This window comes from Sarcophilus harrisii, chromosome 6, assembly GCF_902635505.1.
Source record: "Sarcophilus harrisii chromosome 6, mSarHar1.11, whole genome shotgun sequence".
Taxonomy (NCBI): domain Eukaryota; kingdom Metazoa; phylum Chordata; class Mammalia; order Dasyuromorphia; family Dasyuridae; genus Sarcophilus; species Sarcophilus harrisii.
Window position 1 is genome coordinate 127,937,108 of NC_045431.1, and position 26,163 is coordinate 127,963,270.

The window sequence follows — 26,163 nt, forward strand, 5'->3', positions numbered from 1 at the left end:
CATCTGTTGGCTGTAGCTCTGGCTATTGGTCCCTTACAATGTCTTTCCTTTTTCTGTTCACCCAGAGAGTGGCAGTTCTGCAAATTTCTCTCAAAGTTCACACAGCTTTTTGTCATCCTGATTAACGAGGACCACAATGACCCCAAAGAATGCTTTTCCAATTTCAGTGTGCCCTAAAGAAAACCAAGACAAAGTTTCCTACCATTTCATTTTAGGAAGGCTGGAAGCCATCTCACTACTTTCTTCTTACCTTCCCTCTCTCTTCAAGTAAAGAGCTATGATAAACCTTCCCATTTCTTTATTTGTCCCAATGAACCAACACAAGAACTTGAAACCCTGGATCTCATTGTGGTTAGAATTTGAAGTTGAGACCTTAATCCTCATTAATGATCAGGGTCAGTCTGTTAACTTTGGGCATCATCTAGCATTTTATGATTCCTTGTAACATTCTGGCTAGCTTTCTGGAGGTCCTCCAAATGGGTCTCGGGTTTCAGCAGAATAATCACCACAAGAATAGTCAGGAATAAAGTCCAAAGTCTTTATTGTCTCCTTCACAGTCTGTTTCCTTCACCTGGTGCCAGGCTAGCTTTCTGGGGGACCTTTAGATGGGCCTTGGTCTTAGTGGAGGAGGCCAGGCCAGCCACCACAAAGATATTTGTCTTCGACTCTCTTCTCCAGTCTCCAGTTCTGTCTTCCCTTCCAGATCTCTTACCTGATATACTATATCATCATAGGTGTCAATCTTGTAGAATAGTTGTCAACTTGTAGAACTATACCAAGTACTAAATACATGTAAAATGGAGAATCATTAGCTTAATTCCACTGAGTTAACACTTTGTTGTAGAATTAAATCATACTGAGCAATAAGTATATCTTTTCAGAATTCCTGATGTTTTCTTTTTAAAAATCAAATATTGCTCTGCCAAACTTTTCATCCTGTCTCTAATGTTGATTTGAAATTATAAGCTAAGAGTATTTTTGGTACTTTGCCTGCCTTTGAGTCGGCATCTCTGTTAAGAAATGAAGTTTGCTAGAGAGCAATGATGAAGAATACATGGTCCTAGGTTATATAATAAGCATGAGGAGGGAAAAGACAAACCCAGGAAATTAATGCTGGATTGTCTTAGGCAGCATGCACCACATTTTAGGGGAGATATTGTTAAATTGGGGTATATCCTAAGAAAAGTGCCTATGATGTGATTATGAATTAACAATAATCATTAATGGTAATAAAATAGCATTTACATAGCTAACCTTAAGATTTACAAGGTGCTTTATGTATTTCTATCTGATCCTTACCCCAACCTTATGAGATAGATGTTTTTATTAGCCCTATTTAACAAATGAAGGAAGTGATCCACAGAAAGATTAAGTGACTTGCCTAGAGTCACACATCTAAGTGTCTGAATTCAGGTCTTCCCTACTGCAGACCCAGTGTCCTATCCACTGTACTACTTGGCTGTCCATAGATGCAATTAGCACTATTCAAATATGGAATGGGCTTGCATCATATGGTAGGTTGAATACCTGCCTAGTAGGTGCTTTGGACTGATTTTACAGTACCTGTATGCAGTATTTTGAAAATTTTGGAAAGTGAAGGCAAGTGTCTCCTTACTGTTCTGGTAGTTCATTCCCTCATTGAGTCTCACTTAAGCTCTAGTTACTTTGACAGGATTTAAAGTAGTAAGACAAATATGAATAAAATGAAATTAATTCTGTAGGTTCTGCTTTTCATTGAGCTGAATTTGAAATGTGTCATCTCACATGTCAGAAGCCATTATAAATGCATTCATACTATCTAAATCTCTTAAATGATAGGTTCCTATTTCTTTCTCATCACATGTTCCTAAAAAGAGAATATGATGAACTAGATATAGAATATATAACTCTTGAGTGTAATGTTCTGGTTAGCTTCTTGGAGGTCTAGGGACCAGCCTTGGTCTCAGCAGAATAACCAGGAATCGTCAGGAATAGCATCCAAAGTCTTTATTGTCTCCTTCGCCTGGGGCCCTAGCTAGCTTTCTGGAGGACCTTCAGATGGGCCTTGGTTTCAGTGAAGGAATGCAGGAGGCAAGAGAACCACCAGGAGGCTAGTCAAAGATGGAATCTCTGTGGCTGACTTTGTCCTCAGTTTAAATACTATATCGTCATAGGTGTCAATCTTGTAGAATAGGTGTACTACAATTCTTGTAGAATAGGTGTCAACCTGTAGAACTATACTAAGTACATGTAAACTAGAGAATCATTATCTTCATTCCACTGAGTTAACACCTTGTTGTGGATTAAATCAATCATACTAAGCCTTAAGTATATTTCTCCAGAGTTCCTGCCCTTTACACTGGAGCTAGAAGATTGGAATTCAAAAATCTGCCTCTAATATTTATTGACTGCATGAGCATAAGCAAATCACTTAACCTCTCCCTTTCTTCATGTGCAAAATGGAAATAATATCTGTACTGCCTGCCTCATAGGGTTGTGAGATTAAAATGAAATTATAGATGTGCAATTTTATCATGATTATCTGGCAAAGTAGATAGAGAACAAGGCCTGGAGTAAGGAGGATCTGATTTCAAGAATAGCCTCAGATAATAAAGATAATTGTGTCACGATGGGCAAGTCATTTAACCCTGTTTGCCTCAGTTCCTCATTTGCAAAATGAGTTAGAGAAAGAAATAACAAATCACTCCAGCATCTTTGCCAGGAAAATCTCCAATAGGTCAGGAGAGGTTGGACACAATTGGGAAAAAAAAAAAAAGATGGGCAATGATAGAAACAATTTTATAAAGGGTAGGAACAAATACCTTGCTAAACTTTGAGAAGCTGATATTCCCCAAGACCTTCCTATCAAGCTACATATTGCAAGACAAATTCTAAAATTCCTTCTAATACCATATTGCTCTTAAAGAAGAGTTTAGGAAGAAAATTTATTCTGCAGTCAGAAGATCTGAATTCAAATTCTGTCTTTATTACTTCCTGAATGATCTTGGGCAAGGTACTTCTATTTCTTTACCTATAGAATGAGGAGATTGAAAGAGATGACCTTGGAGCTCCCCTTCCAGCTCATGATCTATGTTTTTGAGTAAAATGTCTTTTCGTTTGTGAAATGGGTAGGCATTTGACTCTGTCTATTTACCAAGTGCTAAATTTGTCTAAGCAACCATTTAGTCAAGAATAAAAATCATATTTGAAAATTTTTGAGGTAAATTTTCATCTTTATTTAAAAAGGAATGTAGAGTTCTCTTGTTGATTTTGTGGAAAATGAAGGCAACTCTCACTACTCCTCTGGTTAATTCATGCACTCATTGAGTCTGACTTAAGCTCTAGTTACTTTGACAGGATTTAAAGTAGTAAGACAAATGTGAATAAAATGAAATTAGGTCTTAGGATTCTGAATAATAAAATAAAGATTAAGATGGTGATATTGGTCCCTCAAGTGCCAGTATTTAAACTTTAAAAATCAATCAGGAGAGAAGATTAAGTGGTGTTTCTTTGGTCCTAAGAATGTAAAAGCTAAGACTAAAATGTTCCTTTCCCTCCACAGGATGTAAGGAATGATCCTTAAAGACATTAAATGACTATTCAAATCTCTTCAGGGTGTAAAGGATCTCCTATAAAATACACTCGGAAGGAATCCCTGAGTTCATACAATACTCTGCTAGTATCTTCCTTCAAAAACAAAGGGTCTTTTTTTTTTTTTAAAGCTTTGAAAAACTGTTAGAAGCAGGAATGCACACACGCATGTGAGTGCATGTATACACACACACACACACACATCTTCTAGCAAGCATCATTATTTGTGTTTTTAGTGTTTCTGAAATCAGCTTCTTAATTGCTTAAAGAATTAATTAATCTATTCAATGATAAATTTATCAAATTAAAATATATTTTAAATTTCCTTAGTTTTTCAAGAGGTAGAATCAAGCAGCCACCCTTTGATTTCTTCTCTATGAAGTTTCAACCATTCAATGTTATTCTTCACTGTTTCCAGAACTGTCTTTCGAGGAGCTGCTCCTGCTCCTGCTTCAGGGTATGTTTTAAAAAAGGTCTCCATCTAGAAAAGAGAGAAAAAATATTTAAAACCTGAGACAGCTAATTAATTTACTTTCTAGCTTTTCAGTGACTATAAAGAGATATGGTGACTCTGGATTCCTTCTGCCCTGTAATCTAGGCCCACTATACATAGTCCAGACTTTTATGTCAATACTTCCCAAGTTTTCAACCATATGACCCAAATCTAAAGTACATATGATGGTACCTTGCATCTCATTGGTCAGCATGCCCATATCTAGTTTCTATTTGGCTGCTGAAATTTGAGTGTATGTATTCAGGTCCTTTATTTCTCTCCTAAGGCAACTTCTCCCTTGTCTAGTTTATGATAAATTGATGGAATAAGACATAAATCTAGAATTGGAAGAGATGTCAGAAGTCAAGTCTACCCCTGCATTTTACAGAGAGAAAATGAGTTCTGTGGAGATTAAATTATTGCCCCAAATCATAGAAATAGTAAGTAGCAGTCATAATTCAAATCCAGAACACTTTCTAAGGATCCTAGATGAAAAAAGATTTTCATGGTCATCTACTTTTATGGTCATCTTACATGGTTAAGATTTTCAAGGTCATGCAATATCTTCACAAACATACATACATACACATTTTACAGATAGGCAAGATGAGGCCTAATGGTGTTAACCTGCCTAGATAAACACAGAGGTAGTATCTTTCAGAGGCAGGATTTGAAGCTAGCATCTTTATTTCCAGAGTTAATGCACATTTCATTATGTCCCTGTCCAATGTTTAACTCTCTATTTTGAGGATTTCTTATTTCAGGGACTAATAGCATTTTAAAATGATAGGTCAAATTTCTAATCCCCTTATAGGCATGTTCTTAATTTGTTCCCCAAACACGCAGAGTCTATCCCTAGAACCACTGTGACTATAATCCTCAACCTTATAATAAAACATATGAGTCTAATTCCAATAACAATATAAAACTTTCACAATTTTATTTTTTAAAATAAACAGGCCCCAAAATCTTTTCCTTAAGAGAAAGGGAGAGGGAGTGGATAGAGACAGAACGACAGAGAGAGAGACAGAGAAAGGGAAAAGAAGAGAAGGAAGGGAGGAGGGAAAGAGGGATAAAGAGAGAGAGAGAGAATTATCTAAAAGAAGAAAAGAGATTTAAACCTTTCATTTTGAAACACTAAACACGAAGTCTGAATGGAATCTAATCTTAGACAAATCACTCTAGAGCAAAAAGGTCATGTCTCCCAGAGCAAAAGGAGTAACCTTGATTCCTTGGCAACCTAAACAGCTTCATAGAGCTGTCTTAAGAGCTCTGAGACCTTAGATTTTTGCCTTGTGGTATTGCCAAATACCTTGTGGTATTATTGCCTTGTGGTATTTCCAAATAGGAAAAAAAAAAAAAGATCTATCTTTTCGAAGATCTCATTATCTATTTTTCTCACTCTAAAGCATTGCATGGAGGAATTCAACAGAAGATTAGATCAGGCTATCTTTAAAAAAGAGGAATGTTGGGAAATATTTTAAATTCATACCTGCCAGAGCTGGAACTCAGTGTTGAAAGGCTGTGCTATAGTCACAATTCTGCCAAGGTATCGGTCATTCAGAGTGAATCTGAAAGGAAATTCATGAGAGTAAAAGATAGTATTAAGGGCATAGAACTCCGAATTATTTATTTAGATTTAGAAGGTATTTCCACCATTTTTTTTTTTTTGGGGGGGGGGGGAGAAGAGAGATTTAGTTCCTAAAGTAATTGTCAAATTACTAGGAAGTCATAAAATTATCATATTTTAGAAACAGAACTCTTGAAGTTGTCTCTAATGCCACTGCTAAGCACTTTACAATTCTTATTTCATTTAATCATCCCAACAGCCCTGGGAGGTAGATGATAACTAGAACCATATAGGGCTTTAGAAACCATCTAGTATAATCTAGCCCAGTCCATTAAACTTTTATAGTGTGCCTACTATGTACTATGGACTACACAAAGTGAAAATAAATCTTGCTTTCTCAAAGGAGAGGGAAGGGAAGGACATTTATTAAGCACCTACTAGAAACAGCTATGTGGTGCAGTGACAAAAATGCTAGTAAGTGTGATCCTGAGAACAAAGCACTTAACCCTGTTTGCTTCAGTTTCTCAACTATAAAATGAGCTGGAAAAGAAAATAGCAAACCCCTCCTATATCTTTGCTAAGAAAACTCCAAAGGTCACATGTCGAAAAACGACTAAACAAATGACTATACCAGTCACTTGCTCAGCACTTTACATACATTATCTCCTTTAATCTTCACAGTTCTATGAACTAAGTGATAGATTAACTTCATTTTGCAATTGAGGGAAATGGGACAGACTGAGTTGAAATAATGTGCATAGGGTCACCCAGCTAGTAAGTGCTTTGAGGTTATATTTTCACTCAGGTCTTCCTGACTCTAGGCCTCTTTCAGATGAGGAAGAACCTTACTTTCTACTGGCTGCACTCCTCTTATTTTACAGGTAAGAAAAGAGTCCTAAAGAGGTAAAAAGACTGCTTTCATTAGTGACAGAGCTGTGTTGAAAACCTGGGGCTCCTGACTCTCAATCCAGTGACCTCAGTAAAAAGTAAAGAAATTATAAGAAAGTTATACTTTTATCCCATTTGATAATTTCTCTTTCTTAGGAGAAAATTCAAGCCTGTTGTGAATTCTCTTTTATAAATCAGAGAGCTGAGATTGGGAAGGATGGTAGTGATATAGTCCCCTGATCTTTGTGGGGAGCCTGGGTCAGAAAACCCTGAATCTTCTAGCTTTGGACCACTCCCCACCTTCCACCCTTAATTCACCTGGAGATCAATTCTTAGTTTCCAGCCGTGGGAAAACTCCTAAAATAATCACCACCCTTAATTCACTTAGAGATATCCCTAACCCTGGCTACAGAAGACTAAATAAAATTGAACTCTGTCTCTTAATTGCCTGCTACTTTCCTAATCAGGATCTTAGCCCACTGAGAACCCTCAATGCCAATAAAACCCTTTTGCCAACCTTAACTGGGACACTGGGACTTCAAATTCTTTCACAAAACCTGTGACACCGCCCTAGGGACCCCCAAACGCTGTTAGGAGTAGAATTCCCAAAAAAACTCTCCAAAAACATTCTACTACTTGGGAAAGGCTTTATTATAAGCTGTCCATTCAGCATACAATTAGTGAATACTTATAGCCTGATTAATGTTTGCTTCATATTCAATTCAGTTTAATGCACATATATTAAGCTTCTACCACTTATCAGATACAAAGATAAACAGACCAGGATAGAATCAGGGAGCAGTTTTGGGCATATAACATTTTTACATAAAGCATTACTAAAAGTAAAAAAGTATTAAGCTCAGGGAATGCCCTTTCTAGGATAAATCAGGCCAGTTTATATGCTGACAGGAAGAAAGATACAGCTCAGGGAATGCCCTTTCTAGGATAAATCAGGCCAGTTTATATGCCAACAGGAAGAAAGATACTCTTGATTTTTCCTTCTCAAATACGTATTCTTAAGCTTTAATCTATAAACTTATTATTATTATTACTACCATATTTCAATACAATTAATTTCCCTTGTTTTCCTGTGTATTTTGTTTTATGCACTTAAAAACATCCTAAGAAATGTCAAAGGACTATTGTTGTTCTAACACAGACTTGGAGAAACAAGGATCATCCCCATGTTTCAATGAGGCACTAGAGGATATCAGTAGAGATCACAAGCAGGCTAGGGGGTGGAGTATATAGCTGTCATCCTCCAGTCTCAGACCATGAGACACAAGAGTTAGAATTGGAAAGGATTTTAGAGGCCATAGAGTCTAATCCTCAAATTTTACACTTGAGGAAACTGAGGCCAAGAGGAGGTAAGTAGTTTTCCAAGGCCACAGTAACAGAGCCAGGCTAGAAGAAAAATAGATCATATATTGGTACAGGCTGATGAAATGTTTTGGTCACACTCAGTCTTGAAGACATTAGGCAAGCTACATTTGGTAGAGGGTGGGGAGTGAAGATACTGTGTTCGAAAACATAGAGGCAATTAAAAATTGCCAAAGCTTCATGTATCTTAGCAAATAATGGAGTTGGTGGTGAAGAGGATAGATGGTTTTTAATTGTTAATTTCTCTCTCTCTCTCTCTCTCTCTCTCAACCAAAAGAATACTGGCTAATTCCAAATTTTCTTTCTTGACTTTACACTGAATTTTTCCTTTCTGTGCCTAACCTTTGGGGTAGTGTTAAAACAGTGTTGTATGAACAAACATGACTAAACTGACACATCTGGAAGGAAAAATGCCAATCATTTTAGAACTAAGAAGTAAAGGAGAATTTTTTTTTAATGTGCAGTATTAACACTGAAAAGGCCACAATACTGGATTGAATCTTCATGGGCATGAAAAGTAGAGATTAGGCTATAATTTCCCCTTCTTTCTCCTCCTCCTTCTCATCCTTTTCTTTATTTGTATGACTTAACATGAGGACATAATGATATCTTGAAGATTATAAAAGTGATTTTGTCACTGTTTTGGTTTTTTTTAATCTTTACTTCTGAGGCATTGTACAAGGTCTTGGATTCAAAACGACCTGAATTCAAATCTAGCCTCATATGCTTATTACCCTGTGTGACCCTGAGCAAGTCACTTAACCCTATTTATCTCCATTTTCTCATCTGTAAAATGATCTAAGAAAAAGAAATGATAAACCACTCCAGTATCTTCTTCCAAAAAAAACCAAATGGAGTCATGAAAAGTTGGACAGAACTGAAAAACAACTGAATAATAACAAATTGGGGATAAAAAATAGTATCTAAAACCTAGGGGCATAGTAAAAATAAAATTAAAATAATATTTGTAAAGCATTTAGAATACTATAAAATTAGTATATATAATTACTATATAGGATGCTATGCAATGCTAATATTGCTACTAATATTACAGTCATGTTTGTAAAGTGATGAACATATTTCCCCAAGGTATATGTATGTGGGAACTTTGCCCAAATCAACTTAGAAAGGTAGAAAAAGCAAAAAAAAATAGCATATCACTGTAGTAGTTGTTCCTTGTTTCTGGTGTTCCTTATATTATTGGTATTATTTACTGTCATTTAGGTAGGATGCTAGGAAAGGGTAAAGAGGTGTGGAAGGGAAGAAGCAATGATAGAACTAAAGGCCTTTGATGTTGCCTGTTACAATTACTTCCCATGGTAAAAATTCTGTTTACAAAATTCTTTCCTTACAACAACTTCTTGAAATGGACAATACAACTAGCATTAACTCCAATATACACAAGAGAGAAATTGAGAACCAGAAAAGTTAAGTGACTTGCTCAGCCATAATAACAGTTACATTTTAATCTAAGTCTTAATTTCTATTCTGATGTTTTCCCCATGATGCCAAATTGGTTTCCCAAGTTGAGAATGGCAGAGGGATAAGATCCAATGGTCAATTTTGATAATATATATTTGGAATACACTGAACCAACTATTTACCAAGTTCTAGAAGAAATGCCTTTGGCGAATAAGTCTGTCATTAAGGTAAGGGTATGATTCTTCTACATGTAGAAGAGATTTTTTTTAAAGAGATTGGAGAGGGAGAAGCTTAGAAAAGCATTTCTCCTGTCTTTCTTACTAAGACTTTCTCCTGCAGTGTTTCCTTTTTTATGAAAAGTGTTATAGAATAGAATAACTCTTTCAAATTGTATTGTTCAAATACATGGAAGATAGTTATTAAGTTAAAAGAATATTACTACTGCTGCTGCTACTCCTATTCTTGTTAAGTCAAAAGAAAGCATAGAGATGTGGTTTATATTTTATATTATATTATATAAGGAAGAAATTATGAAATTAACATTGCCATTTAGTTCAATTGTTCATTTCACAGCTGAGGAATTAAGATCCAGAGAGGTTGGTTATATGATCACAGAATCATGGACAGAGTGAGAAAGCTGCTATTTAGTCCAGCCCCTCACTTTTACAGATGAGACCCAGAGAGATCAGAGATGTAGAATTGTAAAGTAATTTAGTTGCTGTCTAATTTTACACCTTAAGAGATGAGGAAACCAAGGCCCCAAAGTGTAACATAAGTAGAATTACTGAGCTGAAATTTGAATAACCTAGCATAATGAATAGAGCACCACAGTCGGGGTTTAGAAGACCTATGTTCAAAAATCTGCCTCAGATCCTTATTAGCTCTGTGATCCTTGGCAAAAGAAGGGAAGGAAAAGACATCAAGCATTTATTAAGCATCACTATTAAATGCTATTCTCTGTGTTAAACACTTTTATAAATGTTTAATCTCCTCAAGCAAATCACTTAATTCCTCTGGCTCTTCGTTTCTTCATTTGCAAAATGAAGGTATTGGACTCAGTGATTTTTCTAAGGTCCCTGCTAATTTTATATCTAGGGCAGCTAGGTTGTGCAGTGATAAGACCACTGGGCCTGGAATCAAATTCTGAGTCATTATCTGAGTTCGTTATGGCCTCAGACACTTATTTGCTGTGTGACCAAGGACAAGTTACTCAACTCTGACTTAGTTTCCTCATCTGTAAAATAAGCTGGAAATGGAAACGGCAAACTAGTATCTTTGCCAAGAAAATGGAATCATAAAGAATTGGACACAATTGAAATGACTGAACAACAACTATTACACACACACACACACACACACACACACACACACACAAGATTCTGTGCTGCCAATATTATGTTGTTTCCTTTTTATTTTGAAGTTAATTGTAGGAATTCTAATATCCTAATATATAATTATCTATATGTTTATAGTACATGTATTTTATCGCAACCTGCATCAAATCCTTTCAGACCCCAATCTGCCACTGATCTGTTAGAATTCATTCAAAAGAAAGTGTCATTAAGTTAATTTGGGTCTTGTTCCTTTTAAAGGAAAAATAAATGTGAACTCTTAATCACATACCACTTGAGTCAATGGCACTTATTGAAACTAGAGATAGTTACCTCAAGAATAAAATGTCCCTAGGCAGTCAAAACAAAACCCAATCAGAGAACAGCATACCTGTTGACTAAATACTCCCAGTTGAATCGTATCCAGTCCCAGGCCATGTACTTGCCGTAGTTATTATATGAAATATATCGGATAACAGTAAACACATCCTGGGATTTAATGAGATTAGAGTCCTTGAGAAGATCTAGATACCTAAGAAAAGACAAATGGAAAAAGTTTTTAAAAATTTTAACGTTCACCCTTAGCTAAATTTCATCCAATAATATACCAGCAATCCAATTCTTGAGGCACCAACTGACACAATTAATTGGATGGGACAAATAATGAAAAATATGTTTAATTATTTGATCTTTTGTGCCACTGTCAAAAACCAATCAATGATTCTAAAAGCTCAAAAAAAAAAAAATCCTAAACTATCAAAACCTTCAAGAACTCATTTTTGGGGTTATATAGTGGCATGAAATAAGCAAATTATACTTTGTTTATGTAATATGAATCTTGGAACTCAATGCATGTTGCCAAAGAGTTTTTGTTTGTAAATGGCTTTTAACCACACCTACTCGTTTTTCTGCCCTCAAGCAGGATTCTGTTAAGACAATATTTATTTTCTAGAGAAGTAATAAAAGGAATATTCATGTTATCTCATGCAGATTTACAATTAAATGCATTTGGCTCATTTCTGATTGTACTATGCTAGCATAATGTTTAGCTCAGTTGTCTGTAGGAATAAAAACGAGTCCAATGTCTTGAATTGACTATCTCCATGAACCAATTACTTTAACTCTCTTCCATGGTCTCATACAGTATAACCTCAATGATCCTAGTTAACCATTTCAGGAATGTTGGTTACAAGGTAGGGTGAGTGGCAGGAAGAGCTGGGAATAGAATGTGGATGTAATAGGACATTTTCCCTTACCAGCACTGGGAAAGCCATTAAATAATGCATTTCCTATTAAAAATCATTTTCAAACGGTTACATTGTATTTTTAGATTCTTGTGTGAAATATAACATATAGTATATATATATATATATATATTTCAGATTAAAAATATCTTAATTAAGGAAGAAATACTTCTTTTAGGGAATTAAGAAAAGGTCATAAATAACCTTGATAAAAGAGTTATGTTGTTCACAGATGCTAATCCATAAAGTAATTTTTCTTTTTCTTGTGCTAGAGTGGTCTTCTGGTACTGTGAGAGAGTGTAGTTCCATGAAGCTTCATCACCTGAGTTCTGCATTCCATATCGGTACACCAGAAGTCGGAGATTCACAGGTTGACTAGAAAAGATAGTATTTCATTTGTGCAAGTGTTTGTTTTTTTCATCAAAAGACTTCATAACATTCTCTTGGTTTTCTTTCTATATCTCTAATTGCTCTTGCTCATTTTCCTTCACTGGCTTCTCTCATTCTTTAATCCTACCTGTCTTCAAAGTTTCTGCTCTGTCTGTCTCTCTCTTCCCCTTATCCTATCATCATTTCAGTTTCATGGCAATAAACTCAATAAAAATTACTCCCCAATTTACTTCAGTAGCCTTGACCTCTTTCTTGAATGACAGATTAATGTTTCCAATGATCTACTGGAAATTTCCACTTGGATGATCCATTAACATACATCTCATATTCAACATTTATAAAATGAGTGAGCCAATTTTTAAATGTACCCTTTTACAGACATCTTTCTAGAGGCAGCTAGGTAGTACGATGGTCAGAGCACTGGGCCTGGACTCAGGAAGACCCAAGTTCAGATCTGGTTTCAGACATTGGACTTGTGAGTCTGAGCAACCTTAACTTCTGTTTTTTTCAGTTTTTCTCAACTGTAAAATGGAGATAATAGTGCTTAAACTCCCAGAAAGTACAATAAATGAGATAATAATATTTGTGAAGCATTTAGTATAAAACCTGCTACATAGTAAGTACCACATAAATGTCAGCTATTGTTATTATTATTCTTCAGTGGCCTCACACCAATCAACAGAATCTCGTATCTGACATTCCCTGCTGGATACTTGGAAACAATAGTCTCATTCAGCCCTGGGACCAAACCATGGATCCACTTTGATCCTAGTATATCTCTCCATTTAATAAACTATTAAATACTCTCTAATCTCCATCTTGCTCAGTTTCTCCAGCATTACAATCTGTATACATATATCATCTTGCCCATTAAACTGCAGAAATAATAGCTAACATTTATATGTGACTAGCACATAGTAGGAGCTACATATAAATGCTAACTATTATTATCTATAATAGGTACTTTATAAATATTATCTCATTTGATCCTTATAACAACCTTGGGAGGTAGATGCTATTATCTCCATTTTATAGGAGAGGAAACTGAGGAAAATAGAATTTATATGACTTCCCAGGGTCAGATACCTAAATGAGTGTCTGGGGTCAGATTTGAACTCATCTTCCTGCTCTGGGCTCAATACTCTAACCACTATTGCACTATAAACATGCAATTTCTTCTTATCTCCTCCAATGCACAAAATATCCACTCAATGCAGTGCATTCAACTGAATACAATTCATGTAAAATAAAGCAACAGATAAGGCAAACTGAACATTGTAAATAGTCACCTCACTCCATTTTGCCACTGCTTAAATAATTCAGAAGCATTGTTCAATGCATCTGTATCCCCCACCTTGCATGCTAGCCCTAGGACTGAAGCACGAAGTAACCTATGAAAAGGAGAGAAAAACCAAATAGCATTGTTTAACTGTTTTGTTTTGTTTTTGAAAAATTAAATCAGCAAATGTTAATGTCACTAAAAAATAAATAAGGAATAACTTTTCAAGATGGTTTCCTTCATCTTTCCAACCCAGAGAATCTGCCAAAGGCTTCACTTGACTGCGGAGGTATCCCTAAAATAAAAGAACCATTAAAAATGAGTATTCTTCACTGTCTTATCAACACTCCAGCCTACAGAAATCAGTGAACCACTGAGTAAAAATCCTTCTGTGTTTACCTCTGAGAACCCAAGTTTTGTTTACAGAATAGAGCTGGCATCATTACTTAACTCATTTGGATCCATCTTGACCTAGTATTGCTTTACTTATTAGGTAATGGACATATCAACTTTCTTCTCCGTACCCCAATTACCTTGTCCATCAAAATTAGAAGTATCAGGATGTTCCTAGTTTTAGTTTTCTCCTTTAAAAATGGGGATAATAATAGTACCAAGCTTGGCCTATATAAAGATGGTATAACCATAGATGCAATGTAGTCTATACACATTATAATTTCCTTATGAGGAAAACTGCTACATTCATAATGGAATTCTTGATGAAGGACAACAATAGAAAAAGTTTCTCTTAAAACCATCATTCACTGTTAGAGTGAAATTGGAATTGTGAGAGTAACATCATTCACTGTTAGAGTGAAATTGGAATTGTGAGAGTAATCAAGGAAAGACTTATATTTTGAAAATAGAACCTTTATGAAATAATCCTTAAATATCATGATCCCATTCAATACACACACAGATTTCCTTTTTTTTTTTTTAAGGTATACACAAGATTTATAAGCTGTTCTATATATGTTGTAACTGTTAAACTGTACAGATCCTCAAAACTACCATGTGCGATAGGTACCATTATTACCCTCATTTTTAAAAAGAAAAAACTAAGACTAAGTATGCAAGCTTTCTTACGAGACCTTAGGTTCCAAGAATTTTTGTTGCTCTTTCTTATCCTTAATGAAACCTCCTTCTGACAACATAACTGTAAATTTGCAAGTTTTATTCTGTGGGCCACAGCTGGAAGAGAAATGTTTGTCTCCAAAGGATGTTCTTATATATCTTTATCTCCACTTAATTTTGGCAGTGGAGATATGGACTCTATTCTATCACTTACAGCTTACTTTACCAAAAGTTATGTTTAATTCCCCAATGATATTATTCACATTACCTTAAGCAAAGGATACAACTCTGTATCATCTTCAAGCATGCTGGACACATAAGATAGTGCTGATATAATTCTCTGCCATGGTAAGTAGTCAGTTTCATTTTTCAGATACTTGGTCAGATTCAGAGAAACACTGTAACTTAGAAGATTGGCCCTTAAGAAAGAAATGCAATACAATTAATTCAAATTTCAATTGTTGTTTAGCTGAAAGCTCCAATGAAAAGCAATCTAACATTAAATCTAATTAGGCTTCTTGTTCCTCAATAATTCTTCCATCAAATTGTTTAGAAAAATGTACTTATTGAGAGCAGCTTGAAGCCTCCTGCCTAGCCGGTTAAGAACCTGTCAGATGCTTTTATGTTAGCAATGATCTTTATTATGCAGTCATCAATGAAGAACAAGATAGCAAAAAGCAGCATATGGATTTTAAAAAGACACTGGAACTAAATTCAAAGACAAACAGAAACCACAGTGTTGTATGTATAGCATCGATTATAAAAATTAAAATATGTTCAGAAGTAAAAATATCACTATTATACTTACTGATAATGAGTCTGCCATAAAAATAGTTCATTGAAATTGCTTTCATTTTTATTTTTAAAGTTCATTAGTCTGTGTATTCAAAAATATTGAGTGGAAAACTATCTTTCTTAAGTTTTTCTCCTAGTTAAATTTGTTTTGCCCAATGATTTTCTTGTAGTAAAAAAAAAAAATAATTAAAATCTTCTGATTATTTTGTAAATACTTCTAGAATATGGGATCTTAGAAAACAATAATGATTGTCCCCAGTAAATGATTGTAAAAGTTTTGAATTTTACTTCCCTCTCCTTTTCCCCATTTCCAAGGACATACAATCGAAATTTTAGACAAAGACTCTTAAATGAAAATGAAATATATGTTCAACATTTTTTAAAGTATAAATGTAAAATGTTTTAACTTTGAAGTTATATCAGTTGACATTTATTGAGTACTACCATAATTATATCGATTACATAGTACTACTATAATTAGTATGTAAAGAATTTTTCCCAAGACTACCTTAAAATAGAGCTAACCCATTAAAAAATGAAAAGGGAGAATGATCAAACAGGTCATTATTGAAAGGCATACAATAGATTGTATGCTGACTGCTGTTTAGCACACTAAATCAATATTATTTTGTCAGTAGCTTGAATTAACACATTTTTATCAGATCCCTGCTCAACCAATATGGAACGATGGAAATAGAGATCTAGGGTTCCTTTTCCTTTACTATTTCCCATTTACTATTTGTTTGATCTTAGACAAGACACTTAACCTCTATAGGTCTGTTTCATCATCTGTGAAATGATGTAGCTGAACAAGATAAGATCCTACATCCCTTCAAGATCTAATTTATGATCCTCATCTTTCTTATTCACCCCAGGATTATTCCTATCTTCCTGTTCCTTTGTATTGACACTAGCTTCCTTGTTGTTCTTTAAATAAGACATTCCACTTCTCAACTATAAGCACTGTCAGTCTGTTCCCCATACCTCAAATGCTTCACATCTCTATCTCCTGGATTCCTTAATATCCCAGCTAAATTCCTCTGATCATCCTCCTAGTATGTTCTCTCTACTGATTTTTTCTAATTTTTTTTCAGTCTATAGATGGTACATGTTTGTTTGCATGTTTTCTCCTCCAATAGACTGTGAATAGCTTTAGAACAGAAATTGTCTTTTACCTTTCTTTATGTCTCCAGTGTTTATAGTACAGTGTATAGTACAGTATAGTATGCTTGACACATAGCACAATAGTACTTAGTAAATGTTTATTCATGGACTGGTTTGAACTTCCTGACAACTACTGAAGATGACCCCATTGTAATTCATTCTTTGGTTAAGAGAGACATAAAAAAGCTACTCTTGTTAAGTTAATTGCTTAAATGGAACTGGAGTGCTATTTATTTACTGGTCCCCCTAACAAATAGCGAGTATGATAGCAGAGGAAAGAAGCCATTGAAATTCTAAAGGGAAATATAGTTTGTAGATTAATCCTGAGTAGGCTCAGAACAGACACTTGATACCAGCATAGGTTATGTCCTCAAATTATCCTGTTCATCAAAGATCCTAGAAATCTCATCGAAGACACACCCATCTGTAATGGGCTGAAGCTCGAGTTGATGCACTGAGGTCCCAAGCACGTGAGGCTACATAGTAATTGGACCATACTCTATTAATATATATGCTTGGAGAAAGAATGGCCCCTGCCCACTTTTGTGCAAGTCCTGATGTGTTGTATAGGAAATGACGATTTTGGTGGGTGGGGGTAGAAGGGCAGGAAGAGAGGCGGGGAGAGACTGCTGGCTGGCTTCCTGTTGCAGCTGCACACATTGAGATTGTGATCACCCTTCACCTCTGATCCTTCTTAACCTCTACTGAGAATAAAGATTGAAGATTTTCCCTTAACCTGAATTCCTGACTCCGGCTGATTTTAAAACACACAGTCATCACACCTATCTGTGTAGGTGAGGACATTCCTGTCTCTAAAATAATTGAAATTTGAAAATGTGTGTATTAAGCATATACCCTAAGGATATTATTAATAAGAAATTTCCTAAATACATCCAGTATTCGTAGCAACATTTTTTGGGTGATAACAAAGAGCTGGAAACAAAGTAAACGTCCATGGATGATTAAACAAATGAAGAAACATAAGTGAAATGGAATATTACCACTTTATAGAAAAATGATGAATATGATGAATATAGAGAATATGGAAACACATGAATTAATGTAAATTGAAGTATGAGAGCCAAGAAAACAATAAACACAATGCCTATATACCAAGATAAATGGAAGGGAAAAGAACCATGAAGCAATGAAAAATGAATGATGAAAAAAAAGAAAGAATAAGCATAATCACAAAGGAAAAGTATGAGAAGATATCTCCTCCCTCTTTTTTGCAGAGGTAGGAAGTCAATGAGTGTGGAATGTTCCACATATTTTCAAATTTTATGTATTGATAAGTTTTGTTGATTTTTTAAAATATGTTCTTCCTCTTTAAGGAAAAAATGAGAAAACGACTTGACTAAATAGAAAGGGGACACAGAGAGACCCAGAGGAAAATTAATTTAAAAACAAAATATATTGGTGAATTTATTTTTTAAAAAATGATTTCTATGTTATATAATTGAGGACCCACTTTTACAGATAATTCCAATGAAATCAATATGCTACTTGAAATGGAGATCGGAAACCTAACTCTAATTCGATCACTTTAGATTGTCAATCCATCCAAAGGGAACCTTATTAAACTTGACTCTCTGCTGATTGATCAAGTTTGCAGAATGAATTTAATTCAATTCCACATGAAAGATAAAGGATATTGAAACTGAATGTTTCTTGGAAGGGGTATTTTACGTTTTTATAAGTACTCACTGAGAAAGCCTGTATTTTAACAGGCAATTTCCTGGACTGGTGTTGCTGCTGTTCTACTTGGAACCTGTGACGTTCTAATGAAAAAAAAAATCCTCATTTAATTTAATATTAACTGAGACCACCTCCCTCCTATAGGTCTTCTGGTCTTCATCTATAGACGGCTCAGTTAGCAGATGGCTTACATGATTTTGGATACCAATTCAAATTCAGCAATTGGTATTTTTGTCATAGCTGCTCCTTATCATGGCCAAACAGAGCCAACTTGTAGAAAGAAGACTGACTTAAAGAGGCTCTGTAAAGCACATAATAAGGTAAAGAAGAGCCAAATGGGAAAATTCATATTTAGAGTGATTGAGGTCAATTTGATCTTGACTTGTCTTTGATTATACTAATCACATCAAGGGTATGTTGTCTAGACATGTCACATAACTCTCAGTTTTATCAGCATTTTAATAACAATAAGTTCCATAGAAGCTCTAAGATTTGCAAAGTGTCCCAAACATTTAATTCACATAGCCATAGATGTAGAGTTAGACCATCTAGTTCTAGAAGTTTACTTTACAAGCGAGGAAACAGAGACCCCAAATAATATTGAGTATCCTAATAGAATATAAGTTCCTCAAGGGTTTCATTTTTGGCTTGAATCTCTAGTGCCAAGCTGGCATATGCTTAATGTACGTTTACTGTATGACTAATAAAGGTCATACTGGCATTAAACATCAGAGGCAGAATTTGAACATAGCTCCTCCAATTTCAAATCCAATCTTCTTTCCATTATATCATGATCCTAAAAATATTAAATGTCCTCATTTTACATATGAAGGAACTGAGGCTTAGAGAATTAAAAGACTTGCTGATATTTATACAGACAGCAAATTTAAAAAGCAGGATTTGATTTGTTCTAACTACAGAGCCCTTTCCACTATTTAAAATAATGCATTTTATCTCCTGTGAGTCTTTCTGTTCTTCATTTGGTTATGAAATTTTCTCCTGTTCATAGATCTAATAGGTATTTTTTCAATTTCTTTTATTTTATTTTTAGTTTATGTCATAAAACAAACATTTCCAAACTATAATACAATTAGAAAATAATTGCACATGAAATTGCAAATCTACTATGCACCACTTGCTATTCCATTAAAAAATACAGCAAAATTATCATATAGACTTTTTTCTTTTCCTATCCCCTGCCACCCGGAGATAGCTACCATTAGTTACAAACAGGTATATACAGATAAAATTATGATGTTGATAGCATCTTTCTTCCTATGCCCTCTATAGTTTGAGTTTTTTCTACAACATGGTACAATAACATAGTTCTATTTAATAGTTCTTTCTCTGAAGGTAGATAGTATCTTTCTTTCTTCATAAGTCCATAATTTAATTTTGCTCTAATTTTTTTTTAAACATGTAAACTTTTGTCTCTTGGTCATATGTCCAAATAGAGTTTATCTTGATAGGTGGGAGATAATAATTACATGATTTCTTTCATACAGTTGTCTAATTTTCCCAATAATTTTTGTTCAATAGTTATTCCTTATCCCAGTAGCTGGAATCTTTTGTGATTTTTGAACACAAAGCTTGTTTGTTCCCTTCTCAATGTTGTACACTAAATCTATTCTCTTGATGAGCTTTCTTTTTTTTTTTTGACCATTACCAAATTGTTTTGAGAAATACTACTTTGCAGTAAAGCTTCAGGTTTGATATTTCTACCCTCACCTTTGTTGACATTTTTCATTATTTCCCTTGAAATTCTTCTCTTTCACCTATCCCCACCCCCTTGCCAAAATCTAAATAAATAAATGAATTTGAGAGGGTAAGACCCTCAGGGTTTTTGGCCAAAGCAGAAATGACTGCTGTTTACATTCATTCCGAGTCAATCTGGACCCAAGCAATGACCAAATATAGATAAGGATTCAATTCAGCCAATGCACTGTGATTCCTCCACCTTCGGCTGCTAATAGATAAGAAAATTAAGGTAAAATATAGGTTAAGTGACTTATGCATGGTCATATTGCTAGAAAGTGTCTAAGATCAGTTTTAAACTGGATCATTCTGACCCAGATCCAACTCACTTCTTCTAGGTTCCCAATGCCATCATGTTAGGGACCCCTCTCCTTTTTTTCTTTCCAACCCTATACTATGACATTGTCCTTATGCTTAGTGATCCAAGACAGCGTCATATTCTTTGAACTTAATTCTCTGAAATTACTTATGAAATACTACCTATGAAAAGGTAGTATGGTATGTATGTGTATGTATTATTTCTACATAAATGATAGATAATATAAAGGAATCAAGGAAATGTATATATACATATGTATATATGTATGTGTATGTATATGTATATATGAGGAAGAGATAGAGAAGGAATTCTTTTTCAAGGGAGAGAAACTAAGTAATCTTATAATCTAATTTCTTCTAAGTAATATACACTGTCATTTTAACAGGGACCTTTTTACATAATGACATAATTGTGATGAATAAATCCAAGCTTTGTGGGGCAGGAAGTTAGAAAGTCTTTATATTTCTGTATGTGTGTTTCCATTTAATAGGTACAGTAGATAGAATTATGGACCTGTTATCAAAAAGACTCATCTTCCTGAGTTCAAATCTGATCCCAGATACTTACTAGCTATGTGACCTTGTACAAGTCATTTAACCTGTCTGCCTCATTTTCCTAAAACTAAATAAAACAATAGTAGATACTATCTTGCATGGTTGTGAGATTGTAATAAGGGTTTATTACAGTGATTAACATATAGTAGGTATTATATAAATGCTTATTACCTTCCCTGTTATATTCTCTTCTCACCTTTGTGGTCAAAGTTATTGCTCCTTTAAGGCTGGATTTTCTCTCACAATGTTCCTTCATTTCCCTCCTCTCTAAGGAAATTGTTGTTTGTTTGTTTGTTTGTTTTTTTTGTTTTTTTGAACTGGGATGAATAACAATGAATTTCTGACAGTGGCAGCAATGTAGCTTCCCACTGTGATACTGAGTCAATGTGATGCTCACAGAATTATTATTCTCTTTGTTCTAGGAATTTTAAATAAATCAATAACTTTCTCCTTTGACTCTGAGCCTTTAGCCAAAAATCTCATCATATGCAACAGTTGCAATAGTTTGCCCACTTATTCTCCTCAAATACTACATTTAAAAAAATCTGTTGGTCAATGAAACAAATTAGACTTTAAATAGTTCTACCTGCCTGCTCAGTGATTGAGTATTATGAAGCACAGAAAGCATTTATAAAAAACATAAAAGGAAAGATATTTCATAAGTTTTCTATCTCTGATAGAACAGAGATCATATCTCCGATGATCTGGGAACAATGACTGTTGATCTGGAGATCATACATGTCAGGACAGCTTAAGCAGTAGACTGAAGGTCAAGTAGACAGACAAGTTTGGAAAAAATTTTTTTAAAAATTACATTTATATAGCATTCTAATATTTACAAAATTTGCTTTGCCTCCATTATTTGTTGGATGTTTATAAGAGTTTTATGAAGTAGATACTCAAGTTATTATGCTGAGGAATTTCATCATATCTTCTTGATATGTATTTAATCTGGCATTACCAACTCATCGTCAATCTCTGGATAGTGTAGGAGAAAGGACACTGACCTGAAAATCATGACAATACAGGACCTTAGTTCTATTTCTTATTTTTATTTACTACATAATCTTGAGCAAGTCATTGAACCATTGTAAACCGATTCCCTCATGAGAAACATGGAAGGTTCATGTTTCATCAGTTTTTTTTTTATTTCTTTTACCTCCCTAATATTTCAACATTTATGAGGCTATTGCCAAGAAATTGTGTAAATGAAAGAGATATTTCCAGTTGCCTGAGTCATATCTTTATACATAGTAACTCACTGAGAGATTCACAAGGGCCCTTCAGTTTCATTCTGAAGCAAAAAGAATTATCTGAAATATGTTATAAATGGGAAATAAAGTGCTGAGGTTATTATAATATCCTGTTATTTCAAACAGTCAAGATAATAAAGTTTCAAAAAGGTTATCACAGAAACCCATGGGATGCTTTCCAAAGAAAAGCATTTTACTGCATACTTTAAAAATGTGCTGGGGATGAAAGATGCAGAAGAGTTTTCTTATTCCTATCTGGTGGATCTAAATTAGAATCAGAGGCATTTCAGTCTTGTCTGACTCTTCATGACTCCTTTTAGGGGGGTTTCTTTGTAGAGATAATAGAGTAATTTGCCTTTTTTCCCCCCTCCATTTCATTGAATGAATGAGAAAACTGAGGCAAACAGGACTAGAGTCACACATCTAGTAAGTGTCTGAGGACAAATTTGAATTCAAAAAGATGAATCTTTCTGACTCCTAGATGGACACTCTATCCACTCTGTCAGTTAGTTGCCCACTAAGACTGAATAATTATATCCTAAGTCTATGACCATAACCCAGGATCTTCCATATCTCCATATCTGTGCCTCTTATTCTTAATTGTTCCTCATGCACGACCTTTGTATGACAGGAATAAACTCCCTCCACATCTCCACCTCTTATAGTCCCTAGTTTCCTTGAGTTCATTCAATCTCTATATACCACCTTTCTTAACCACTTCCTTTGCCTTGTTTTCTTATATTTGTTTTCTATGAAATTTCTTTAAAAAAAAAAAAAAAAAAAAAAAAAACTTTCTTTCTGTCTATGCTCCCTCCCCTAATAGAATATGTTTATGCCTTCATTTTTTGTCTCAGTGCTTGATAAGTGCTTGCGGGTTGATTGCTAGATTGACTGTAAATCAGGAAGCTTAGGAAAGACTTGGACTGGACAGGAAGTTGCCATAAGGAAATGCTATTTGGGAAGTCATCTTGAGCGGATTGGTACTAAGTAATGTCCTGATATCTGAGAGACTAACATTTCCCCAAGATCAGATACAGAAATCTAAAGTTAGGTTATATCATGTTATATCCTCAGGCAAAATTGCCAAGGGTAATAAATCATTCATGTTCCTTTCTGACTATGAAGAGGGATGAAAGTTACAACACAGATGATGTAAGAAATGCCCAGTTAATCTCTAAGGTAGCTCAGGCTGATTAATTTGCCCCAATAAGGACCCAGTTCTCCCAACTCATTGAATAAAGGAATTTGGGAGATTCAAGTGCTAACTGAACACAAAAAGCCTAGAAACTAATTGCATTGTATTCCTATTATATTACATTATAAAGGTGCCCCTTTTTTGTATCACTGCTTCCAAAGGCACTCCATGCCTGGGAATCAGGGACACACCAACATCTGCTAGTCCATGGCTGCCATAACATGTCAAAGCAAAGTGGAGGCAAGGAATTCATGGCACTGCCTTAAATAAGAAGCCTCAGGAAGACCCATTGGGTTGGCAATCACTTTGCCAATGTCCATGGTTGCATGATTTCTGATATTCCTGCAAAACTCAGTGGCTTGAAACTCCTGGTTTCAGTTCCAACTTCCTTTTTTCCTTAACCTCTTGAACTTCAACAATCCCAGGAAATTATTGCTCCTAACCCAGCCTGACCTCTGGCTTACACTCTCATTTGAGTATTGATTTGGACCTAAGGAAGAAAAAGTATCTTTGAAAAAAATATTTTTTCCCTTAATGTCTGGTAATTTCTCTGAAATGAGAGGTCTAATACATGTTGATCTTATTTTTTTCATATGAGTCTATGACTTCATTATCTTAGGCTTCACTCAAAACCAGTGAGGTAGGAAACTTTCATGTTACACAAGGTTAGTATTATAAAAAGAGTATGGAATAAACACTGAACCAGAAATTAGGAGACCTGTGTCAAGCTCTTGGTTCTGTCATTAGTTAACAATATGACTTTGGACCTTTTTCTCTTTGCCTCTAAGTTGCATCACACCATAAATGAAGGTATTAGGCATATTGTTTCTTTAATGTTGAAAAGAACTTAAAAATGTTTTTCTATAAAGTAAGAGATTTAGATTAATTGTTAAAGGATAAAAAGTATCACTATTATGAACATTTTGATACCTAATGTGAATTAAAAAAAGATTTGTGGGATTGTGTGTATGAAGAAAGAACTTTTAGAAGGAATTTGTCAACCATTTTGGAGAGGAAAAGAATTTGTGGTATAAATTTGAGAACTATATGGAGGGAATCCTTACTTATGTGGGAATAGCTTTAATATTGTAAAGAGATTTTAAAAAATATTTTATTTACTGAAAACTAGAGAAATTTCAGCGTAAACAAATCATTTCAAGGGCACCAAAGAGGCAGGTTGCCTTGGAGAGCTTTAAGAGGTGGAATGAATGGCATCTCTCTTTATTTGTATATACATGTTTTATGACTACAGAGATTAAATCTAAGAAAATGATAAATGTTATAAACATTTGGAAGCCAAGATATGATTGAAACAAGATTATTGATCTGAGAGGGAAAACTTTACTTTCTAAGTAAAAAAAAAAATGAGTCATGGCGAATCAGGAAGCTCTAATGAAAGCTAGTAAACACTGAAATAATATCAAGGAAATGGTTGAGGGGAAAAAAAAAAACAATGAAAGAGGAACAAAAAGAGGAGAGACACAGAAAGGAAACTGAAAAACTGCTCCTATGAAACTATGGCACTAAAAGCAATCAGATGAAAGAAGGCTTCAGCTGAGTGATTTCTTATTGGTCAAAGAGAATTGACATCATTATTTAAGATCTCCTTGACAGCTATGGCTTTTAAGCACCATCTAGAGCTAGGGAAAAAAAAAAAAAAAAAAAAAACTTCTCATAAGGATTTATCCTTGGTTCCTTTTATTCTGATTGAACAACATAAAATCCAGGGTGTGGAGAATTAGAGAATTAGCTGGATTGTTTTATACAGATAGTTTAAGGGGCTTGGCAATTTTTGGTTTAGAGAAATTTGCTGTTTATATTAAGAACTAACATTTTCATATCATATCATATCATTTTCATATCCTTTTAAGAGTAAGGGTGAATTTAATTGAAAGAGCTTGTAGAGGCTATTTTTAACTAGAGAAAGAAAGATAATTTTCCTAATGGTAAGCAGTAATATTCAAGTAAAGAGCAGAAGTAGTTTAACATGGTTCATGTTTTTGAATAAGGTAGAAACATTGAAACCTGCAGTTTAGAGCTGTTGCCCTAAACACATGAATTTTCCTTCCTCATGTTCCTATAAATATGTGCCTACTTTTCATCAATGCTTTTGAGTGCATTGTTGGAAATGTGATCCAGCTTTTTATAGTATATTATAATGTTTTATTATTTGTGTATTTGCTTTAATATATTGGTATTTCTAATTTTTTTTGTCTTATTATACAAATGCTAACTATTTGGATTTATAGAAAAATACAAAATATCCCAAGGGTCTTAGTTCATCTTTAAGTTTTAATAGCTTAAGATCTTTTTATAATCTTTGGATTTTTGGAATATATTTGATGAGGGCTCAAAAGCTAAGGAGTAAGAAGGTGAAATATATTATCTCGATAATATTACCTTTGGAATTCTGGGCAAATTTTTATGTGAGTATATTCTGATCATCTGAAGCCTTGGGAATTTAGTACAGCTAGTGTAAAACAGAATGGAGTAGTAAGCAAAATCTAGACATTTATGAGGTATTTCTCAATCACCTAGATAAGAAACCAGGAGTTATACTTCTCTCTAGTTTTTTGGCCCCCCACTGTAAGACACGTACTTGATTACAGTGACATACCTGCCTCATTACAATGTGGATTCATTGGATAAACCACAGATGAAACCTTTTTTATCTATGATATGAAAGAATTGGATGAGATGAACTTTAAGGTCTCCTCAAGTTCTAAATTATTTAAAATGAATCTGTAATACTATAGACTATTATAATAATATAAACTTAAAGAAGACAAAGA

The 26,163-nt window shown here is 34.5% G+C and overlaps 1 protein-coding gene across 1 annotated transcript in view; it reads right to left on the reverse strand.

Annotated features, from left to right (window-relative positions):
• Positions 1 to 3,174: 3,174 nt before the first annotated feature.
• The window catches only part of ENPEP (glutamyl aminopeptidase), a 104,253-nt gene continuing 81,264 nt past the window's right edge, over positions 3,175 to 26,163 (reverse strand). The window contains exons 14-20 of the mRNA XM_031941818.1: positions 14,907 to 15,057; positions 13,789 to 13,862; positions 13,578 to 13,679; positions 12,103 to 12,273; positions 11,046 to 11,186; positions 5,556 to 5,634; positions 3,175 to 4,051 (exon numbers count right to left, since the gene is read on the reverse strand). Of these exons, the coding sequence (XP_031797678.1) occupies positions 3,905 to 4,051; positions 5,556 to 5,634; positions 11,046 to 11,186; positions 12,103 to 12,273; positions 13,578 to 13,679; positions 13,789 to 13,862; positions 14,907 to 15,057 (865 nt within the window). The 3' untranslated portion in view covers positions 3,175 to 3,904. The remainder of the gene's footprint in view (positions 4,052 to 5,555; positions 5,635 to 11,045; positions 11,187 to 12,102; positions 12,274 to 13,577; positions 13,680 to 13,788; positions 13,863 to 14,906; positions 15,058 to 26,163) is intronic.